Source organism: Zingiber officinale, chromosome 2A (assembly GCF_018446385.1).
Source record: "Zingiber officinale cultivar Zhangliang chromosome 2A, Zo_v1.1, whole genome shotgun sequence".
NCBI classification, from domain to species: domain Eukaryota; kingdom Viridiplantae; phylum Streptophyta; class Magnoliopsida; order Zingiberales; family Zingiberaceae; genus Zingiber; species Zingiber officinale.
Window position 1 is genome coordinate 82,014,752 of NC_055988.1, and position 21,917 is coordinate 82,036,668.

The window sequence follows — 21,917 nt, forward strand, 5'->3', positions numbered from 1 at the left end:
AACTCATGCCCGAAAATCTAAAAACAATAGTCGGCAAGGCAAGCGCACAGGTTAAGACATGTTGCCGTCTTTGCCGCCTTCATTCTCTAGGCCTTTTCCTCCTATTGTCCCAACAAGCGGCCTTCACCTGAGCAACTGCCTCACCTTGTAGCCTTCCCAAATTGAAGAGAGAAAGAGAGAGAGAGAAACAGAGTGAGAGAATTAATACTATCATAAAAACGTGAGCCACTAAAAAGTTGTTATCTCTTGATTTGACCTTCGTCAATAGTTAAAACCACAGGAACAATATTCTTTGCTTTAGCAAGAAATAAAATTCGTTTCATGAGGCATTGAATACAGAAAATAAAACGTAGTACAACAAAGATAAGACAAAAGAACTTACCTTGAGAGGGGGGTGCAGCATACGTTTAAGACATAAGCTAAGCACATATATATGACCCACAAAACTTACCGCTAAGGGAATCATTCTTCCTTACATTTGCTTTTTTCATAGCACAAGTAGGAATATGTACTACATGGTCCACCTAACTTAATCGCGGCACATAAGATAGAAAATTGTTAACCATGAAAGTTGTTGTCCCGGAAGCGATCGACAGACGGATCCATGTGTTGGACATGACCATAACTGCATCCCCAGCTCTTCGCCTCCGTTTGATTACGAGGTGCACCATCTCTTCCTTCCACGGGAAAGCTGTGTGAAAGAGGAGTCCCGAAGCAAGTGAAGTTGGAGCCGTAGTTGGGGTTGTGCGGTGGACATTGGACATGACCAACGTAGTAGTTGGCCTCAGGTGGATGAGAAGGTGGGTGTTGATAGTATTGCTGCATTGGCGAAGGGTTCGGCGGTGGCATCGTCGTCGACAATCTCGGTGTATAGACTGGTGATCGGTAAGGAATACATGGATCCCCATGTGGGAAGCCCCCCGGAGGAATTTGCAAGCCACCAATATTAAGATCTCTCAACCTGTTATATTTATTTACTCAATGAAAGAAAGGAGATTAAAGTAGCTAGGATTTATGTCAAAGTAGAATGTATACCCCACGGCAGCGTTGGAAAGACCTTCGTTGTTGAAAACTAGCTGACGAGCACGGTTGAGAGTCTCTGTCTCCCTCTCTAACAAAATTATCAAATTGAGTGTAACAGGTTTGATGTGAAGAAGAAATTGAAAGGAGAAAATAATATTAGAAGAATTAATGCTGTCACATCGACCAGCTTCTCCAACTTTTATGGTGCAACAACATCTATATAAACATGGTGGTCATCTTGCCTTGGCGATGTCGATTCATATGACCTCCGAGTGCTTGTGACTTGCAGAACTTGAGGGAACAAAACCGGCACTCATACACCTTTGCAGAATCATCCTTTCCCCCACTCTTCTTTTTCTTCAACCCTGCAACTTAGGATCAAATCTCTTTCAATCAGTCTGCATGGCTTCAAAGGAACTAATATAGACTCTCTTCTTTTTTTTTCTCTCAACTTTTTTAGGAAAGCGTTTATTGATTTCGCTAGCTTTTTACTGTCACAAGAATCTATTGATTCTTTCAATTCAATCTATACATATACACAGCTAGTTATATACTCACGAGCTGTATCATGAGCTGAGGCAGCAGTGGTCATGGAGCTTTCTTCTATTGGTTGCTTACCATGATCGTCAGGCAAGTTGTTGAGATCTAGCGAGTTCCCCTCTGGCCTCCTGCAATTAAGCAAGCAGCATGAAGATATACATAGGAGAAGGGCTTTCATGTGAGAAATGAAATCTCGAGGAAAGCATCTTACATGGTATTGCACTCAAGAAGAAACGAGTCGAAGGCAAACCAAAGTGAAAGAATGGGGAATTAATAGGGGAGGAGAAGGGCGTGGCGTTTTGTTGAGAGGAAAAAAAAACTGCAGTTTGCTAGTGCTACTGCACTCTAAAGAAGGCTTTGGCTTTGTTTTTAAAGTGAGGGTAGTGGAAAGAGAAGGGAGAGAGAGAGACATTGAAAGTTCTCTATCAGTTTTCTCCCTGCCCAGCCGTCTCTTTCTCGCTCTCCAGTCCCTCTCTTTGCTCCTCCTCTCCTTTTTCATTTAATGTGTTCATATACATAATATTCTAAGCAGGAAGAGGCAAAGGGGTCTTGGTATCTGTGACTGGTAGAAGACGAGTTTCTTTGGCTTTAGGGAATCAGTTGCTAGCAGTGGCTTTTTTTATTTGTTTAGGGTGGGAGCAGTATTGAGAGGGACTTGGCCTTCGTTCCTCTCTCCCTACAAACCCTACTCTACTCCCTTCTCAGTCTCAGTACTCACACTGCGCCTTGATATCTATTTATAACTGAGCCCACCCTCCTGCAGCATGAATAATTACAGCCGATATAGATGTGCATGCAATTGATTATTAAACATGTAATCTAACACACTTGTTTGTTAAAGTTTCTCCACTTGCTTGATCATACATATATATGTGCACGCTGTACTCTTACCTTTGAACAGTGAATGATGAGGGTTGTTAATATTTATTAAATTGGCGTGTTCAAGGCAATAAGGACAAGAGCACCTCTTACCAAGCGATCAGATGCTTGGGTATTTAGTTAAGAAGGGCATGCTATAGGAGTCTAGCCCTATATATAGGTTCCCCAGAGTGTACCTGATGTAGCAAGCTTCATGGTGCTGTTGTTGTCAACTACATATCTGTGACCTATTTGGTAAGTACGTACTGTCTCAATTTATTTGAACACTTTCCTCCTGAGTCCATATTTGAGGTGCCAATTTGTAGGGAGCCTAGCTAGGCGCTTTGCTTCAGGTTGGCTTCTTGTAGAAATCTGCTCAAGCAAAACTGATGGCCTAAATTAAACCAACCAACATGCACATGGTGATTCAGGGATCTACAAGTTATATCACCAAGAAAATTGTTTGGGGAATACACAATCTAGAGGGTTAATTTTCCTTTTCAATTGCTACTATTTGACTTCAAGAAAAATTATGAAGTAGGAATATATAATTAAGTTCAATTATCTTAGTTCAACTTTCTCTAGCTAGCTCTTAACTCTTATTGAACTACTTCCATACATAATGATAAACTTATTAGGGATGCTTTTTGTGAATTAGGAATGACAAATACTTCATTTGACTTACTACTCCATATTTTTTTGTCATTTTTTTTAGCGAGGGAAGTTGTTTGTTGTACACTTATGTGTTCATTAATCAGGGTTCCCGTCCTTGTGATTCGGCAGAGTTCACACTCCATATTTCTACTGAAATAATTATATTGAAAACATTCTCCTCAAACCTTGGTCTTCCTTTATGGAGGTGACCAATTTGAAACCTTTTGGTCAGTAGTGATTTCTGAGTGAAAATGGGAAATGATTATTCATGGCAACTGGCATGATAAGTTAATCCAATTTCAGGCACTACCTGATGAAACTACTAATCTTCCCAGCGTGGATCACTACAAAATGTGTGGAATGCTTTTTCAGGGAAATATAACGAGAAGTTTTGATAAAAAAAAAATCAATATTGTGTAATCTCAACCCTAATTTCCAGCCATCTAAACTTTGCAAATAACATATCATGTCATGTCTGGGAGAGATATCCGTTTGATGAACCATTCTAGCAAAGTCTAGGATGCAAACCATGGTAAGTAACTAAGATATTATTGCTGTTAATTAACTAAGATATTAGTACTGTTAGTTAAGAATATTTTTCTGATTATAATTTTATTACAGCAGTGAAGACACTAATCTTGCGATAAATTACTTTGTGCTCCTTTACATTTCTAGTTAATTCGCTAATGCCATTTGGTAATTAATATCCAGGTATGGTCTAGTCAGCCACTTAAACAAAGGAAGACAAATTGCATGTGAGTGGAGGTAATTCCATTATTTGTTAACATGTACGGAGGTTCATATTGCCAAGAAAATCATCTTTAGCACAATTAATTCGAATAAAAAAAAGGCAATAAAGTATGTTTGGATGTTGTAGTGAGAGTAAAGATAGTTCCTTAAATTTTAATGACAGAGTCAAATAGTTCTTCATATAAGTACGTAGATTGACTTAAGAACTTCTTTCAAAACGCCAAACATCTGTTTAGATATTCGTTAACATTTTATAAGAAGTTTTCCTTTAGAAAACAACATTAAATAGTAAGTAATAATTATTTTCAGAATGATTTACTATACAAATTTATGAATATGATATCATAGTTTTAGAACAATTAAAGAACAGTTATCATATTTGTAGCTTCTTGTGGTTCCTAAAGTTTCAAATTGAATCATACTGCCATGAATGCTTCTGACCATGCATCCTCACAATTTTTTATACCATGAGAATTAAAATTTCACAAAGCAAAGATTACCTGATTAAGGGCATATTTTAGTTAAATACCTATTACCATCAACGTATACATTGTTTTCATTATCAACCAAATAATCTGTTGCTTGTATATATTCCTCATGTCTCTTGTTAGCTCTGGTATATAATAGTTTGTTAGAGTTTAGTCAGAAACATCAAAGGTCACAAATGTCTATGCAATCTAGATCAAATTAAGTTCATAAATGACTACAAAATGAAGCTAATTTTATATTGAGTCACATATATATTCTTCTCTCTCTCTGTTTGACAGCATATACTGACTTGTTCATTGTCGTATTATATGTGTGCGCTACATACATTACACACCCAGCTTGTCCACGATGAGGTCATATAGTGGTTAGAACAGTAGATTAACAATCTGGTTTGTTGTGTTGTGCAGATATATTGGCTTCATCACGTTCCTCAACCAACTAGTTGGAATCTGAACGGCAACTTAATAAATTTATCAGAATTGCTGATTCGTTTCTAATTCAATTGGCTGGGGAAAGGTGCAGTACATTTGCTTCCTTGGCTGTTTCCTTTCGTTGCAACTTTCATACATATATGTGCGGACCACTCCCTCACCAAAATCTCTCTTTTCCCGTGGAGTAAGACAAGGAAACAAGTAGCAGGATTGATGAGGGAGTGAGAAAGATGTGATAGATTACTTAGAATAGCCACTGTTCCTCCTCCATGATCACTGACAGTTTGAGAGTGGCCGGTTGCGCCTGTAGCTTTCTTCCTCTGACCCCATCTTACATGATTTCAAATCTTTCCCTTCCCCGCCACCCATCTCCTCTTTTTGTCTTTCATTGCCGGCCGGGTGTTAATTCGTCAAGCACATTGCAGACCATTTGCAGTCGTCCCTCCCTCTCTCTCTCTCTGTCTCATTCTGCATCTCCATCGGCTTTTATCTTGTCCAGCAGCTGCTGTACGTGTACGTCGTCCTATCACTTCTTCCCCTCTTCTGAGACCGATCAACTCCTCTGTCATCCATTGCTTCCCCGCCCCCAAACCGGATTAGTTGTAACAGTATCCTATTAGGAACGTCCATTCCTCTCTCACATTCTATCTCCAACAATAAACATTATGTCCGTGACATAGTTAAAAATTCAATGCCAATCCCTCTGCATATTCATCAGCTACATACATGTCACACAGTGACTGAATTCTGAGCAGCCCATGCCGTTGGTGATGTTCTTAATTTGCTAGGTCAAATGTAGAAAAAAAAGTTTCATATGATCTATATAGTACCCTATTAGGATCTACCGATTGACCAATGTACAATAGAATGGAACTGAGAGAGAAAGTGTGTCACAAATAGCCATTGCAGGAAAAGCTGCATGACGTTGTTTTTTTCCGAGAATGGGAGATCTCACTCAGATATCAACCTGATCCCTTCATTAACATCATTTGAGGAGAAATCGCTTGCTACATGGACGACCACTTCCATGAAGCAGTGTACGTGTAGCCTCTACTACCCTAGCTATATATTCACTCTCTTGTCTTCCCTGATTGCACTCATTGATAGTTATTTAAGGGTAACTAATGGTGTTTGTAATTGATGCTAATGGTTTGGATGTCCAGGTCAGGTTGAGGAGGAAATAACCGGGCACTGTTGTCAAGTCACTATCCAATTGATGTTATCATCTGTGAAGGGTCCTAAAAAGGCTGTAGAGGAGACAGCACAGTGGCGCAATGCCTGTGAGAAATCTAGCAAGTTAGATTTTGGTGGGCCTCTTCTGATTCGCACAGTTCAATTTGAAGTATATGGAGGCAGAAGCATATTAGACTGATAACTTCAACTCTGACACGTGTAGACAAACACCAGGTTAATTAATTTTCACTCTACCACTATATACCTCATCACTTGCTCTGCCTCCTCATTTTTTAAAAATTTATTTTAGACATATATAAAATATAGAGAAGTTTTGCTATAGATTTCAATAGCTATGAGGCATAACGTAACTAACCCAAATATCATCAACAATTCTTCTATGCTTAATTAGCGACTGTGCAATTCCTGAAATCCTGTAGGAAAAATAATAAGTGGATGATGTAGTAATATTTGGCATAACACTTGATAACTTAACTATATTAAAGAAAAACTTTCTTTATATTAGTGATTCATCAAGAGAGAACAGGGATAACTATGAAGGACCTAGCTTTAAGAGAGTTAAAAGGAATCTATATTGGAATGTACTATGAGAAGACTTTTATAGACTTAAATAAGCTAGAGAGTTGATAAATAGGAACAATAGAAGTGATAGGAAAGGTTTGATATTGAATAATTAAAAAGTGGAAGTTCCTTGTCATCCACAACATTTATCTTTGCTATAATTAAACATCTTTAAGATGAAAGTCATTTTGGCATACTTTTCAAACTCAACTAAATAATAATGAACATAAACTTCTCCAAGAATACTTCATTTAGACCATTCACTTTGCGCTTGATGAGAATAGATTTTAAGAAAGTCCACACATTTGATGTATCTGTTGGAAAAATGTAAATGAAAATATGACATGTGGATTTTAGTCCCATTTGAGATGAGTGACAATACGACTATCAATAGTGCAGGAAGAAGTGCAAATCTAAGAGCCCGAATTGCACTAACAAGATTCTCTAGTGAACACCACTGCACGTAAAGGACCGCGGTCGGGGTACAATGTGTCCAAATAAATCACACAGAGGGAAAGGAAAAAAGGAAAAGAGAGATAATTCCCTCATTTTTGTCCTCTTTTCGTTCTGCTGTGCAATCCTTCGCTCGGTAGACACTCATGATGGTGTTCACGTATATGCTTAGTTTGCCACGTCAACTTGTGCTAGGTTGTATCGTGGTCTCGCCGTTTTATCCTGGGAAATAGATGTCCAAGCGTGACCTCTTAGCCCCGTCGGAGGGGATGAATCTGTTTTAAGGAGACTGCCTCGTTGCAGGACTCAACGTCTTTATTCATCGGGTGACGCTCCTCACACAACTCGGACACAAGCTCTATATTTGTTCGGCGTCCGTCTCGAGCTGTCAGCATCAGCGTCCTCAACTTAGCACTTGGAGAACTCACTGACACAGTAACTTGGCGATCATCCTACTCAGCCAGGCCGACAGCTTAAGGTTATCAGTTCAAACCATCTTGACAGATAAGTACGTATTGCTCGTTCGACTGATTGTGAATACAAATCCAATAATATCTACAATTAGCCATTAATTAATATAGTTTAAAGTCTCTTATGAAAATGAAAGATAAAGATAAAGTGACTTTTTATTGGACCTAGTAGGTAACTTTATGAAATTACCAAAGTACGTAGGTAAGTTGGAAAATGATGAAATCACGTATGCTATACCGATTTTACCACTATTATTGTTCCCAATCGAATCAATGTTTTTATCAGTCGAATCATTTATTTTATCAACGATTTCGAGACCTAGAAATCTCGAAATTATATGAAACTAGTTTTTATGTATTCATCTAGTTCTCCTGATTATATTTAAACCCTCAAACATCAATTTGACTGGATATATTGAGAGCAATGATTTTTTGAACTTGAAAATATGCTCAAAAAATTAATTCATGTTCAAAAATTCATTGCTCTCAATATATTTGGTCAAATTGACATTTGAGAACATAAATATAATCATGAGAACTAGATAAACACATAAAAACTGGTTTCATGTTAATCAGAGATCGTTTACCTATCAAACAATTTTTTCCAAAATAGATTTTTCAAAAATTGACTTCGAAATCCATCATGAACAGTAATATTTTAAAAAAATGATTCGTGTTCAAACGAACACAGCACATAATATATTGTGTTGAATTGATGTTTAAGAGTATTTATATAATCTGGAGAACTAGATGAACATATAGAGACTTAGTTCCATATTATTCCGAGGTCTCTAGGTCCATCAGCTAGTTTTGAACAATTTTGGCCGAAAACGGCTAATGGACCTAGAGAACTCATAATGACATAAAATCAATTCATATATGTCCATATAGTTCTCCTGATTGTAAAAATGTCCTCAAACATGAATTTGACCAAATGTATTGATAGCAATAATTTTTTTAACCTGAAAATATATTCAAAAACTAATTCATGTTCAAAAAATCATTGCTCTCAATATATCGGGTCAAATTGATATTTGAGAGTATGGATATAATCATGAATATATTTGAAAAACTAATTCGTGTTTAAAAAATCACTACTCTCAATATATTAGGTTAAGTTGATGTTTGAGGACATGAATATAATCATAAGAACTAGAAAAACTCATAGGATATGGTTTCACTTCATTCCAAGCTCTCTATATCCATCAATTGATTTTAGGTTCATTCGGTCAAAATCGGTTAATGGACCTAGAGAACTCGAAAAACTAATTCATGTTAAAAAAACCATTGTTTTCAATATATCGAGTCAAATTGATATTTGAGAGCATGGATATAATCAAGAGAACTAGACGAACACAATGAACCTAGGCTCGCAATGATTTTTTTAACATGAATTAGTTTTTCGAGTTCTCTAAGTCCATCAAATGATTTTAACTGAATGAATCTAAAATCAATTGATAGACATAGAAAGCTCGGAATGAAATGAAATCATGTCCTATGAGTTTTTTTAGTTCTTTGATTATATCCATGCCCTCAAACATCAATTTGACCTAATATATTGAGAGTAATAATTTTTTTAAACACGAATTAGTTTTTCAAACATATTCGTGATCAAAAAATCATTACTCTAATATATCGGGTCAAATTGATATTTGAGGGTTTTTTTTCAATTAGAAGAACTAGCCGAACGCATAAGAATTAATTTCATGTCATTCCGAAGTCTATAGGTCCATCACCTCGTCCATCAGCCGGTTTTATCTGAAATCGGCTGATAGATAGATTTTCCAAAAATCGATTCGACTAGAAAATATTCAGTTGAATCGATTTCCAAACTATTTAAAAAATCCATTGGAAATCGATTCGACTGATTTTTTTTCCAGTCGAAACGATTTTCGAAAAATCCATCCATCAATCGATTTCGGCCAAAACTGGCTGATGGGTTGATGGACATGCTGTATTCATCTAGTTCTCATGATTATATCCATAATCTCAAATATTAATTTCACCCGATATATTGAGAGCAATATTTTTTTGAATACGAATTAATTTTGTGAACATATTTTTAGGTTTATAAAATTATTGCTATCAATGTATTTGGTCAAATTGATGTTTGAGGGTATTTTTACAATCAGGAGAACTAGACGAATATATAAGAATTTATTTCATGTTATTCCGAAGTTTTTATGTCCATCAGCCTGTTTCAGCCAAAATTGTCCGAAATCGGTTGATGGACCTAGAGACCTTAGAATAATATGAAACTATGTCTCTATGTATTCGTCTAGTTCTCCTGATTATATAAATACCTTCAAATATTAATTTTACACAATATATTGAGCGCAGTATTCGTTTAAATATGAATTATTATTTTTTAAATATTACTATTCACGATGGATTTCAAAATAGATTTTTGGAAAAGCTATTTTGGGAAAAATAGTATGATAGACAAATGATCTCTAATTGACATGAAATCAGTTTCTATGTATTCATTTTCATAATTATATCCATGCCCTTAAACATCAATTTGACCTAATATATTCAGAACAATGATTTTTTGAATATGAATTAATTTTTTGAACTTATTTTTATGTTTCAAAAATCATTGCTCTCAATTATTTCATATAATTCCGAGATCTCTAGGTCTCGAAATCGACTGATTAACCGATTTTGATTGAAATTAGCTTATGAAAAAAATGATTCAATTGATAAAAAAACATCGATTCAACTGGGAATAGTAAGAGGGGTAAAATTGGTACAGTATTCGTGATTTCATCATTTTTCAACTTACCTATGTGCTTTGATAATTTCACAAAGTTACCTACTGGGTTAAGTAAAAGCCAAAGACAATCTTCAATGCATTTGTTCACCAAGAGTACTCCAATGTAACTTATGATTTTCAAATTCACTCTCTTTATTAAAGTTTGACAATCAAAAGAAAAGTCTCAATTATCTTATTTTATTAAGTTCAAAACCTAGAAGCAGTAATAATCACTTTCTAGAGTGATTCATCGATTAGTGATGGTAAGATCCACGACCATTTGCATAAGTTATGTAATAAATTAAAGTTAAATACATTTAAACAGCGATTTTTTTATTATTTATGTGAGTGTAAACTGAGGCTTATTTTAGCACATTTTTAGTACATTATATCTGGTCAAATTCACTCATGTGATGATTACAATGGCATCTAATCATGCTAATCCAATTCATTTTGATGATTCAAAACCAAAGCATGCAATATTCTAAAACTTATGAAGCCATTTTGACATAGCATCTAGCAATCAATCTAAAACTATACAATTAAACTAGCGCACACAAACACATTGCCCTAATGCTCTTCGACAAATATTAATTTTACCAAAAAAATATAGAAAAAACAATAAATCTAACTAGTTACTTAAATAATTAAAGTACTTTCCTTGCCATAATCAGTCCAATTCATGCCATTAACATTCTTTTCATGAAGGCTCTTGCAACTTAATTTCCTCATAACTTTATCGTATGTGTTCTCAAAATCTTAAATTATTGCCATAATGATTTAATCTACTTCTCAAATTAAAGGTACTGTGAGCGGACACTTTCATGAAATTTGAAAGGTTATGTAGGGCACTTATTTTTTCATGAGTTGTAAGTATTTATAAACTTATGCAACGATGGTTAAGACTATGACTTTAATTGCAAACATTCATGTATAGAAGTTGCAATGGATGAACTCCTTTACAAGTGTGTTCATGATTAAATTTGCAGAATGATTAAATTTTTACTAGGGTTGTCAGATCTATGGCTCAAAACGGGCTCTCTCGAGCTACCGAAGTTGTAAATTGTTCCTTTCTCATCAGTCTGAGGTTAAGTAAGATAAGCCTGGTGATCTCAAGAAAATAATATGATCATATACTTAAAATTCCATGTTTTAATTCTTATTTTCGCACATATTCAAATATAAAAACTATTAAGTTAAACACGAGTAAAGAAGCTTGTCATTTTCATATCATAGCCGTTATTTTGTAATTTTCTTTTCTTCAATAGAATCATGCAAATTGGAAATTTCCATTTGCCTCCCCCAGTCAAGGAGTTAATACATACAGTGGAAGATTGATGTAGAACAAGCCAAACCAATTATCATCACGAAGATTGAATTTAGTGGGTGCAGAAAATGCTCTTCAGATATAGATACCAATTTCGTTTATGTCGTTGATCATCAAATGTGTTCTCTATTTCAAGCTGGATTATATATTCCTCCTGTTCATATTCAGCACTTTCTACTTCACTCAATGCAAGTGATAGTACCTGATTTAAATTTTAGAAAACTTCTCAAGCTTCACGAGTTTGCTTGTTTGTATCTCTTGCCATCACTACTACTTTCAAAATAGATTATCACTTCTTTTAAGAGAAGAATTTATAAACAGGTATATAAACCTTGCATAGAATTCAATGATTATCACTTCTTAGCTGTATCGATTTCTTATGTGCTCTGCCAGAAGAATGAAGAACAGTGCTTGAATTGGATTTAGTACTTGTTTGCCATTATACTCAGATGGATCTCACCTCGAAGAGGAATCCTCTTGTCGGGCTGTTTGATTTGCAGGCAAGCCTTCACACTCAACTGTGCCATGTCCTATGCTTGATGACAGCAGCACGGCGTTGTACAATGCAGAACAGCAGAAGTCACATATACCAGAGAAAGAAGCCTAAATGCCAATGCCAAACGTGAAGCACGCACGCAAATCTTCACAGAAAATGGTACGCCCCAAATCTTCCTGTTACTTTAATGTGAAAATCATACGTTAAGCTTCCTTTCTCTTGCTGTCTGAAGGTAATTCAAGCTGATAGAACCATTTGAAAAGTGTCTAGCCTTACTGTCAACTGAAACCAATGTCACCAGATGTTTGCTTTTGGGCTTGTTCAGCAACGATGAAGCTAGAGTCATTAAGCTTCCTTCAGTTCCGGCGAGCAACTCTCGACCAGAAGCCTTTCCGATGCTTCTGGTTCGCTCCCGGCCAAACGCTGCTGCCTTCGCCATCAACGGCACTCTGCTCTCTGAATCGCGACGGTAGGAAGATCGACACAACGGGGGATGAGGGGAAAAAAAAAAAAAAAAATGCTGACGTCATCAAGATCCGTTGACGGAAAATATCTAGAAATTGGGCCTACAGTCCGGCCCAATATGACGGGCCGAAAGCATATAGCCCAATATGATGATTACATCTCCTACTGTCGCCTTTCGACATTCTCTCTCACTCATCGTTCTCCGACGTCCCACTCAAACGGGAAGGGTGAGAAGCGAGATGGCGGTTGGCTTCGACGGCAGAGCTATGGGCCGCATCCTAGCGGCACTCGCCGCGGCCTTCTTCTTCCGGGTCATATCCGGCGTCGGTCCGGCACTCCCGCCGGCGGTGGACGCAGACGAGGACAAGGAAGAACAGAGGGATTCCGCAGGAGACGAGGACGCGTCGGGTTCGGGTTCGGTCGTTCCTGTTACCATCCGGTGGCGCTCTGTCACCTGCACGCTGTCCGATAAGCGAGGCGCAAGGGTAAGTGTCCATCGCCCATAAACTCCTCACCACTCCTATTAGCCTTATCCTCATCTCATCGCCAACTTGTACGAACCCTACGTCCGTTTTTCTTCCCTTCAACCTTCTTCACGAGAATCACGCATCTTAGTTGAAGAGAAGCCTTACTGTTTTATATATCTCCGCTCTATATTCGGATCGTGACCTCTTTCTCTGCAAAAGGGTGTGAGATTCAGCCCTTTTTCTGATGAAACTAACGAAAAAAATCACTCGACTAAATTTTTCAGAACTGATTCATCTTATTCTGATGGCAATGAATCGTTCGATTTTTTTTTATTTTTTATTTTTTAAATTGTGGTTGACAGACAAGGTTTCTGCTGACGAATTTAAGCGGAGTGGCGAAACCTGGAAGATTGCTTGCAATCATGGGGCCATCTGGGTCAGGGAAGACTACTCTGCTTAGTGTTTTAGCGGGGCAGCTCCTTGCTTCTCCTCGGTTGCACCTTTCCGGGCACTTGGATATCAATGGATTGCCGATACCAAGTGGCGGATACAAGTTTGTGCTGTGATGTTGTTCAAGAATTATGAGTTGACTGTATTTTTTCACAAAAGCTTAAGGATCTTTGTGTTTCAGGTTTGCATATTTGAGGCAGGAGGATTTGTTCTTCTCCCAGCTTACTGTAAGAGAAACAATATCACTTGCTGCTGAACTTCAACTTCCTCGGACATTGTCAGCAGAAAAGAAGAATAAGTATGTCAGCAGTCTCTTGTTCCGACTGGGACTGGTGAGTATTCGAAGTAGTATACCTGATACAGTATTCTCACTGTTAGCTGGAGTTTCAGTCAGAACAAGTCTAGTCTATGGTAAAATACTTATAATTCAACAATTCCATTCATCCCCTTCCTCTGCAACTCTTCACAGAATATGGTGAAATGTTCTTTTTGTTTTGTCTGTGCTATGCTGGAATATAGGTTCTAGAAGAAAAGGATTGTTTCTATCCAATCATTTTAGTAAAAGTAATACAATTTGGTGTCTGAAATTTTGTTATTCGCTCAAACAAAATTAATAAATTGGTGTTAACCCTGTAATTCTTGTAAGACAGGCATTTTAATGTACGAACAGTCTATTATTCATGTTCTTTAGTTCTTTACATTCTATGATAACAGTGGACCTGCCACACTTATTTTCTCTATTCATTTGTCAAAATTTTTTGCTAAAATAGGTAAATTGTGCTGATTCCATTGTCGGTGATTCAAAAGTCCGTGGAATTAGTGGTGGAGAAAAGAAGCGCCTTGCACTAGCTTGTGAACTGATTGCTAGTCCATCTGTTGTATTTGCGGATGAACCAACAACAGGTCTGTTTACCTTATTATTAGTCTTTTTGTCATTTCAATCATTAGCAAATTTTCTTTTTCTTTTTAAAATTGTCACAAATCTATGACAAAGCCAGGGGACATGGAATCTCTACTACAAGGATCTGATTACATGGGCGATGGAATATTGCTGAGCAGATGGAGAGTCATGCAGTAAACTAAGAAGTACACGATGGTGTCTATTCTAATTGACCGTTCATTAGGGGAATGAACATTATCAGTTTGAGTTACGAAAATGCCTTAGCTTAACTGAACTTGAGAGAAGAGCATCTCTATGCAATTGTTTGTGGAGAATCTTCCATAAAATCCAAACAAACACAATAACATTTTCTGTCCTTTTTTGTAATAGTTTCTTGGCAAAAACCAATTCAATAATAGTATAATTTCAGATGTAGATTACAATCTTTAATGTTGTTGCTCTTCTTTCAGCATGTCAAACTTAATAGTTTGAGGTGGTGTTTATTTTCATGATAGTCCTTTGTCTTACTCGCAGGACTAGATGCTTTTCAGGCAGAAAAGGTTATGGAAACACTTCGGCAACTTGCTGAGGATGGTCATACTGTTATCTGCTCAATACACCAACCAAGAGGCTCAGTATATAGCAAGTTTGATGACATCGTGTTGTTGTCAGAAGGAGCTCTTGTGTATATGGGCCCTGCTAAAGATGAAACATTGACATACTTTGCTAAATTAGGGTCATTACTTTGTCATTTGCCTTCTTGTTGGTAGCATCATAATTTTCAATCTATTATATTCCATTTCAAAATATGCATGAAATTGTGCAATTGGAGTTATATTTAGCAGATAAATGTGATGAAATACAACATGTTGAAATGAAAAAACCACCACTCGTGGGAGAGTAAATGCCTAGTTGGTCGGTAGTGTTGGCATCTTTTTTTTTTTTGTCTTTCTGGAAGAGGAGAATCCGATATGCATTTCCCAAGTATTGGACTTACCTAAATGAGTAGAAAATGGTCCTATAATCTCTTATCCAAGTCTTGCCTAAGATACATAGATAGCTTAAGAAAGTCAAAAGACTACTTCTGTGGTTTTCAATACTCCCATTCTTAGAATAGAAGTTGACAGAGAACTCCCTGGTAAAGGCACTCCTAGACCACAGGGAAAGTAACCAACAACTAGTTAAGGAGAAAGCTACTCCAACAGCTCTCCAATAAAGGATTAGGTCTAGAAATGAAATTGAATTGACTTTCTTAGGAGGGCAAGGGTGAGGGTGAAGATAGAGTTTAGATGATATTGGCACATGCTCAGCTCATTAGATGATTCACCAAGGCATTGTTAGCTTTGCCTCGGTCAAGAAAGACTTTGAACTTGACTTGAAAAGAACAAACAAGTTGGTATGCAGTTCCAGTGTTCTGGTCGATTTTTAAATTATCTTTGATTTGAAACTACTTTTTCTTTATTGACTCATTAATATTGACAATCTTTAATTTTCTTATGCCCATTTTTGCAGGTATGAGTGCCCTGATCATGAAAACCCTGCGGAATTTTTGGCTGATCTTATTTCAATTGATTATAGTTCAGCTGAAAGTGTACATACCTCACAAAAAAGAATTGATGATCTGGTTGAAGCATTTTCAAATAGCAGTTTAATGGTTCAGTGTTCTTCTCCAGTTATGCTATTGGAGAGTTCTAAGGTTTCAGCAAAGCTTGGCAAAAAAACCATGTCTAAAAGGAGAGGTGGTTGGTGGCCCCAGTTTAGATTGCTCCTTAAACGAGCATGGATGCAGGTTAGTGTCATGTGTTTCTTTTGTATTGATTACTGTTTAAGTTTCCATAAAATTCACTTGAAAAATTAAACAACAAAAGGGAATGACTAGGATTCCATAAGCTATTTAGTGGTTACTCTCAATCATTGTGCCAATGCCATTCTTTCTCACTTAGGTCAGAATCCTCAGGCAATTATTCTTACATTGTTAATCTTCAAAATGCCTAGTTTGGCCTGAAGAGAAGAGGTTCTTTGTTTATATTGGTTAATAGTCACAATCAGATTTGTTATGTTCATATTTAGAAATTGTCATTGTGCTCAGGCTTCTCGTGATGGTCCAACAAACAAAGTTAGAGCAAGAATGTCTATTGCATCAGCTATCATATTTGGTTCTGTATTTTGGCGAATGGGAAGAACTCAAACATCAATACAAGATAGAATGGGACTTCTTCAAGTATGCATGTTCTATTGCTTTATTCAGTTAGCTTTAATTCTTTGAATAATGAACTTTTATCAGCTAGCTTCTTAAATGGTTTAAACTGGGTTCATGTAGTGCATTTACCATTTGCAGTTTCTGAGCCGCAATTGGTCATTATTTTGTTGAATTAAGCCTTCGTACATGTTTCCTATAGGGGAATTGATGTGAAGCATGCAGGATTCTATTGAAATCAGTTAAATAAACTTGCACGTATTGATGCATGGTATAAAAAAATGATAATTATGATTAATAATTTTAGAATAAAATCTTCGTGGTTCAATAAGGAGCAGCTAAGGGGACAATGAATTTTCAAATTGTTCCGTGGCATATGAGACAGATTTGGATAAATGACTTTTGTATCCAAGTTGCAAACATTACAATGTTTGACTTTTAATATTATATTTCTCAACAAAAAAAACAAGTGTATTTAGGAATTGATGATGGATATTAGGTGTCATTAACCATGCTGGAATACCATTCCAGAGCTATGTTGTTGATGATATAGAGGTTAGTTCTCATATTGCAATTGAAAATTGCCAAAATGGATTTTAAGGAGATCTTTTTTTGTTTATCCATGTAGATCAGTCATAAATTGTTGACTACCATGAAATGAGTAGGATTAATAAATGATTCACTGGCAAGTTGGTGTAATTACTTTTTGTTTATGGCATCACCCTGTCAGATTAATTATAGAAAGTACATTGGAGTAGCGGGCAGAAAAAAGTACTAACAGTCTCTATTGTCGGGCTTATGGACTGGTTAGTACTTGGTAGGATCTGGAATCACTAATATTTGGAATAATACTGAAAGTGATTAAAATTTTCCATGTAACTTGGTGGTTATGGGAATAAATAAGTGCGGATACCCATAATATTTAGAATGTAAGATCATGTTATTTATCTGCTTTCCTAGTCTCTTATACTAGGAATCCAAACTGTTTTGAAATAATTAAATCGACACAGGACACATCATTTGCTGGATTGACTGATGTTGTTCTTGGTTTTGATATTTTTATGCCCCATATGTTTCCACATTTGAACATATTATGCATGACTATGCAAGTTGTGTTTATGGCTGTCTTTTATAAGTTCTGCCCTTCTAGCCTCTTGATAATATAAAGCAATATACATATAATGAAATGAAGAGTAACATTGTTGAATTTCCTATATAATTTTATTATGATGTCAGTGATATCTAATAAAAAGACCCTGGTTGACTGATATTTCTTTCATTTGCAAAAGGTGGCTGCAATTAACACAGCTATGGCAGCTCTCACAAAAACAGTAGGTGTGTTTCCAAAAGAACGAGCCATAGTAGATCGAGAGCGAGCCAAAGGTTCCTATGATTTGGGCCCTTACCTTTTATCCAAATTGCTGGCAGAAGTCCCAATAGGAGCAGCATTTCCCTTGATTTTTGGATCGATATTATATCCAATGGCTCGTCTTCATCCTACACTGTCTAGGTACGCTGAATCTACTCCTGGACTTTGCTGCTATTCCTTCTGCATAACCTCGAAAATTGCAAGCTACTTATCTTAGTTATTTTTTCCCAAGTATTCAAGTATTGCTCTAAATAGTACTCTCATTTGATGCTGCAAAATTTTGCACAATAAATATTTTACCTGTTGTGCCTTTTATTAGGCAATTGTCATTTCATATGTAAGCTATACTTGTAATTTTTTAGCAATTTTTATCTACCACATTCAGACTTGTGAAATTGATGGCATAGGTTTGCAAAGTTTTGCGGCATCGTGACTATGGAATCATTTGCTGCTTCAGCAATGGGTCTCACTGTAGGGGCTATGGTTCCTTCAACTGAAGCGGCAATGGCCGTAGGACCATCTCTTATGACTGTGTTCATCGTTTTTGGTGGCTATTATGTTAATGCTGAGAACACACCTCTAGTCTTCCGCTGGATCCCCCGAGCCTCTCTAATCAGATGGTATTCTCATTCTACTTCCAACATTCGTTGGCACAAACTAATCATTTCTTTTTGACTTTCAGGGCTTTTCAGGGGCTTTGCATCAATGAGTTCAAAGGCCTTCAGTTTGAGCAACAACACTCATATGATATCCAAACTGGAGAACAGGTGCAATTGCAATTTGAAATCATCAAGAACACAGCAATGCAAAATTTACTTTAAGATACTAAAATTAAAATTTGAAATCAAGACTAATGTTCTTCATTAACTCAGTTGATAATGAACTAATGTTTATATTTATTACTCTATCTGAGAAGTTTGAGCAGTTTTTTTGTTACATTGTTTTCTACTACACACTGTGAGCTCTCTAATTAGCCGAAGAAGATTCAAGTAATATCTTGTGTTCTTTTGCAGGCTTTGGAAAGATTTTCATTTGGAGGCAGTCGAATCCGGGACACTGTTGCCGCCCAGGGCAGGATACTGATGTTCTGGTATTGGACCACATACATTCTTCTGAAAAAGAACAGACCCAAGTATCAGCAGCTCCTGTCGCCATCCTCACCGGATCATCAGCAACCAGAAACTTAATTAGTGTAGCAAGAAACGAGAGATGAACTTCGATGAACACAAAATAACATGAGGTGAGTCACTGTCAGGTAGACGCCAGTTAAAACCCTAATCAAAAAGCAGCTCTTTGTTTATCTACTTGTCTGGTTTGTTGTTGCTTGTTAACAGAATGAAGCTTTTCTACATCATCCAGCCTCCAACCATGTTGATGCAATACTTCTATTGCCCGTCTTTCCATATATTTTGGCTCCATCAGTAAATCGATGTTGGGTTTGCGCATTCTTGTTTAACTTTATGCATGTTTGATTATCACTAACGGATTGATAATATCATTCTATATATAATTAGGGATGTAATCGAGTCGAGTCGAGCTGAACTCTTAAATGTTTGAGTTTGTCTCGTTTATAATCGAGCCGAGCTCAAGGTTTATTTAACGAATATATTCATGGTTCATGAGTTTATTCGAGTTTTTATCGAGCTAAACAAGTATAAATTATAAATTTAAATATGTATTAAAAATTAAATTATATATTTAGAGAATTATAATATTCTTATCAAAATTTATAATTTTATTCTAATAAATAAATTTAATATATTTATTTATATTTTTCATAAATAGAATGTAAAATCTATAAATTTAATATCAAAATTATTATTTTTTTTAATTTAAAATTTTATTCATGAGCTTAACGAACGTGTTCACGAGCTAACGAGTCGAGTATTGTGAAGCTTGAGCTTGGTTTGTTTATCTTAACGAGTCTTATTAAACGAGCTCAAACAAATTTTTATCGAATCAAGTTTCGAATAGTTCACAAGCGGCTTGGTTCATTTACTTCCTTATATATATTAAATTTTTATGGTTGTCACTGACACGAGTACAATATAGTTATTAATATTTTATTTTTTTTTCAAAATGTAATTAATCACACTGGCAAATTAAAGTTTATATTATCTGTTATGTAATTGTATGGTTTTATTGTTTAAAATTTTTTAATGGTGCTTTTGCATGTACTAACTAATTCATTATTATTTTTTTATAAAAAGTTTTTTACTTATTTGTGACAAATCAAAGTTTGTTAATTACCAGACAATTGCTTATATGTTAAAAAAACATATACGAGTAATATACGAAAGAAATTAATTATTCTTAATTTATCACCTTTCTCCATCAAATAAATAAGAAAAATAGATTATATATATATATATATATATATATTTGATATGTTAGACGACGCTTTATGCTCGACGTACAGACGTGACGTTGCCAGCTCGATTTCCCTATAAATAAAATATATCATTTATTCTTTCTCCCCTTTCACATGCAGTTTAAAATGACGTCGTGGAAAATTATCCAAATTAAAATTAAAATCTCTCTCGTCGCTCTTCCACTCTTGCTCCCTCCGTCTCTGTCGTCCGTCGTTCGACCGACCTCACAAGCCACCGGGAAAGTTTAATATTAAAATCTCTCCCTCGCCGTTCTCTCTCCCACGCTCGCTCTCTCCCTCTCTCGCTCCCTCTGTCTCCGTCGTCCGTCGGACCTCGCGCTCCCGCTGGAAAAGTTTCATCGGCGTCTTCAACCTCACAACTGCTGTGAGAGCTAGTCCACCTCTCTCCATTCCCAATGATAATTCGTTTCATTTTAATTTGTTATTCCACACCATTATACCCTACATATATTAGAAGGAATAATGCTATAACGTGCAGGGACGACGCCGACTACAAACGTCTGCAGGCTACAGCCAAGTGGACTGCAGGTTAGCTGCTACATGTTGAAGTAGCCACTTGGTAAGTCATTTATTTGGTAGCTACATTTTCTAACAGATATTACCCCTACAAATAATTAATTTCATGTATATCAACTTCGTAAAAAATTATTTGAAATTATTTTGTAAAGATATAGCGCTTTTGCTTCGCTTCTAAATGTTGCAGCAACTACTTCGCAGCAAACTGTCCTTGTACTTGCTACAACTTGTAGTAGCTAACTTGGAATGATGGTCGTAGAAGGTAGGAAGGATTTATGCTACGACGTACAAGGCCGACGCCTGCTACAACCGTCTACAACCACTTGGACATTCCTTTGCTGCTACAAATTGTAGCAGCTACATGGAGAGTTAGCTGCTACAACGTGTAGTAGCTACCTGTCGACTGTTAACTGCTACACCTTATAGCAGCTAACTCTCCATGTAGCTACTACAACTTATAGTAGCTAACTTTGTAAGTCGTTTTTTAGTAGTCATATTTTCTAGCAGAGATTAACCCGAAAAATATTTTTGTAGCTGTACATCAGCTTGCTAAAAAATGATTTAAAATTATTTCCGCTACTGTAGCGCCTTCGCTTTGCTTTGCTTCTACACATTGAAGTAGCTACTTCGACTAATAACTGCTACACTTTGTAGCAGCTAACACTCCAGATAGCTACCACAACTTGTGACAACTAACTCGATAAGTCATTTTTTTTTAGTAGTCATATTTTTGTAATTGTAGATCAACTTATTAAAAAAATGATTTAAAATTATTTCCGTTGTTACAACGCCTTCACTTTGCTTTGCTGCTACATGTTGAAACAACTACTTCGACTAATAATTGCTACATCTTGTAGCAACTAACTCTCCAGGTAGCTATCAAAACTTGTGTCAATACAATAATTTTAATTAAAACAACTTATATATATAAAACAACTTATATATATATATATATATAAATATTACCCCACAAATACTACAACCAAGAGAATCCATAATCTATAAAGATAGACATGGTAAATCAATAGAAAGATTTCATAATTATAAAACCTCAACTTCCTAAGAAGATAGTCAGGAAAATAACCAACCTACTTTAAATATAATGAACATAGAAATTAATACACACTCACAAAAAGAAAAAGATAACTTCCTATTTTATGATGATTTAAATGAATATGTC

The 21,917-nt window shown here is 36.1% G+C and overlaps 1 protein-coding gene across 2 annotated transcripts; it reads left to right on the forward strand.

Moving 5' to 3' along the window:
• The first annotated feature begins 12,571 nt into the window (after positions 1-12,571).
• LOC122041342 (ABC transporter G family member 7-like) lies at positions 12,572-19,435 on the forward strand. 2 transcript variants are annotated; one of them, XR_006128963.1, is made up of 12 exons: positions 12,574-12,951; positions 13,296-13,486; positions 13,565-13,715; positions 14,154-14,286; positions 14,798-14,999; positions 15,776-16,052; positions 16,353-16,484; positions 17,750-17,970; positions 18,237-18,449; positions 18,512-18,596; positions 18,843-19,069; positions 19,164-19,435. XR_006128963.1 is itself a non-coding variant. In XM_042600989.1 (11 exons), exons 1-11 carry the CDS (start codon positions 12,613-12,615, stop codon positions 19,014-19,016), a joined length of 2,118 nt encoding a protein of 705 aa, XP_042456923.1. In that variant the 5' UTR covers positions 12,572-12,612; the 3' UTR covers positions 19,017-19,435. The 2 variants fall into 2 exon arrangements, 1 of the variants encoding a protein (XP_042456923.1); XM_042600989.1 differs by having other exon boundaries at positions 12,572-12,951; positions 18,843-19,435.
• Positions 19,436-21,917: the final 2,482 nt, after the last annotated feature.

Excerpts from the sequence above, each read along its gene's own strand:
- LOC122041342 (XM_042600989.1), top strand. The coding sequence starts at position 12,613 with ATGATGATTACATCTCCTACTGTCGCCTTTCGACATTCTCTCTCACTC. Across the intron at positions 13,487-13,564 it reads ATACCAAGTGGCGGATACAA|GTTTGCATATTTGAGGCAGG; the intron begins GTTTGTGCTGTG and ends TTTGTGTTTCAG. Across the intron at positions 14,287-14,797 it reads TGCGGATGAACCAACAACAG|GACTAGATGCTTTTCAGGCA; the intron begins GTCTGTTTACCT and ends TCTTACTCGCAG.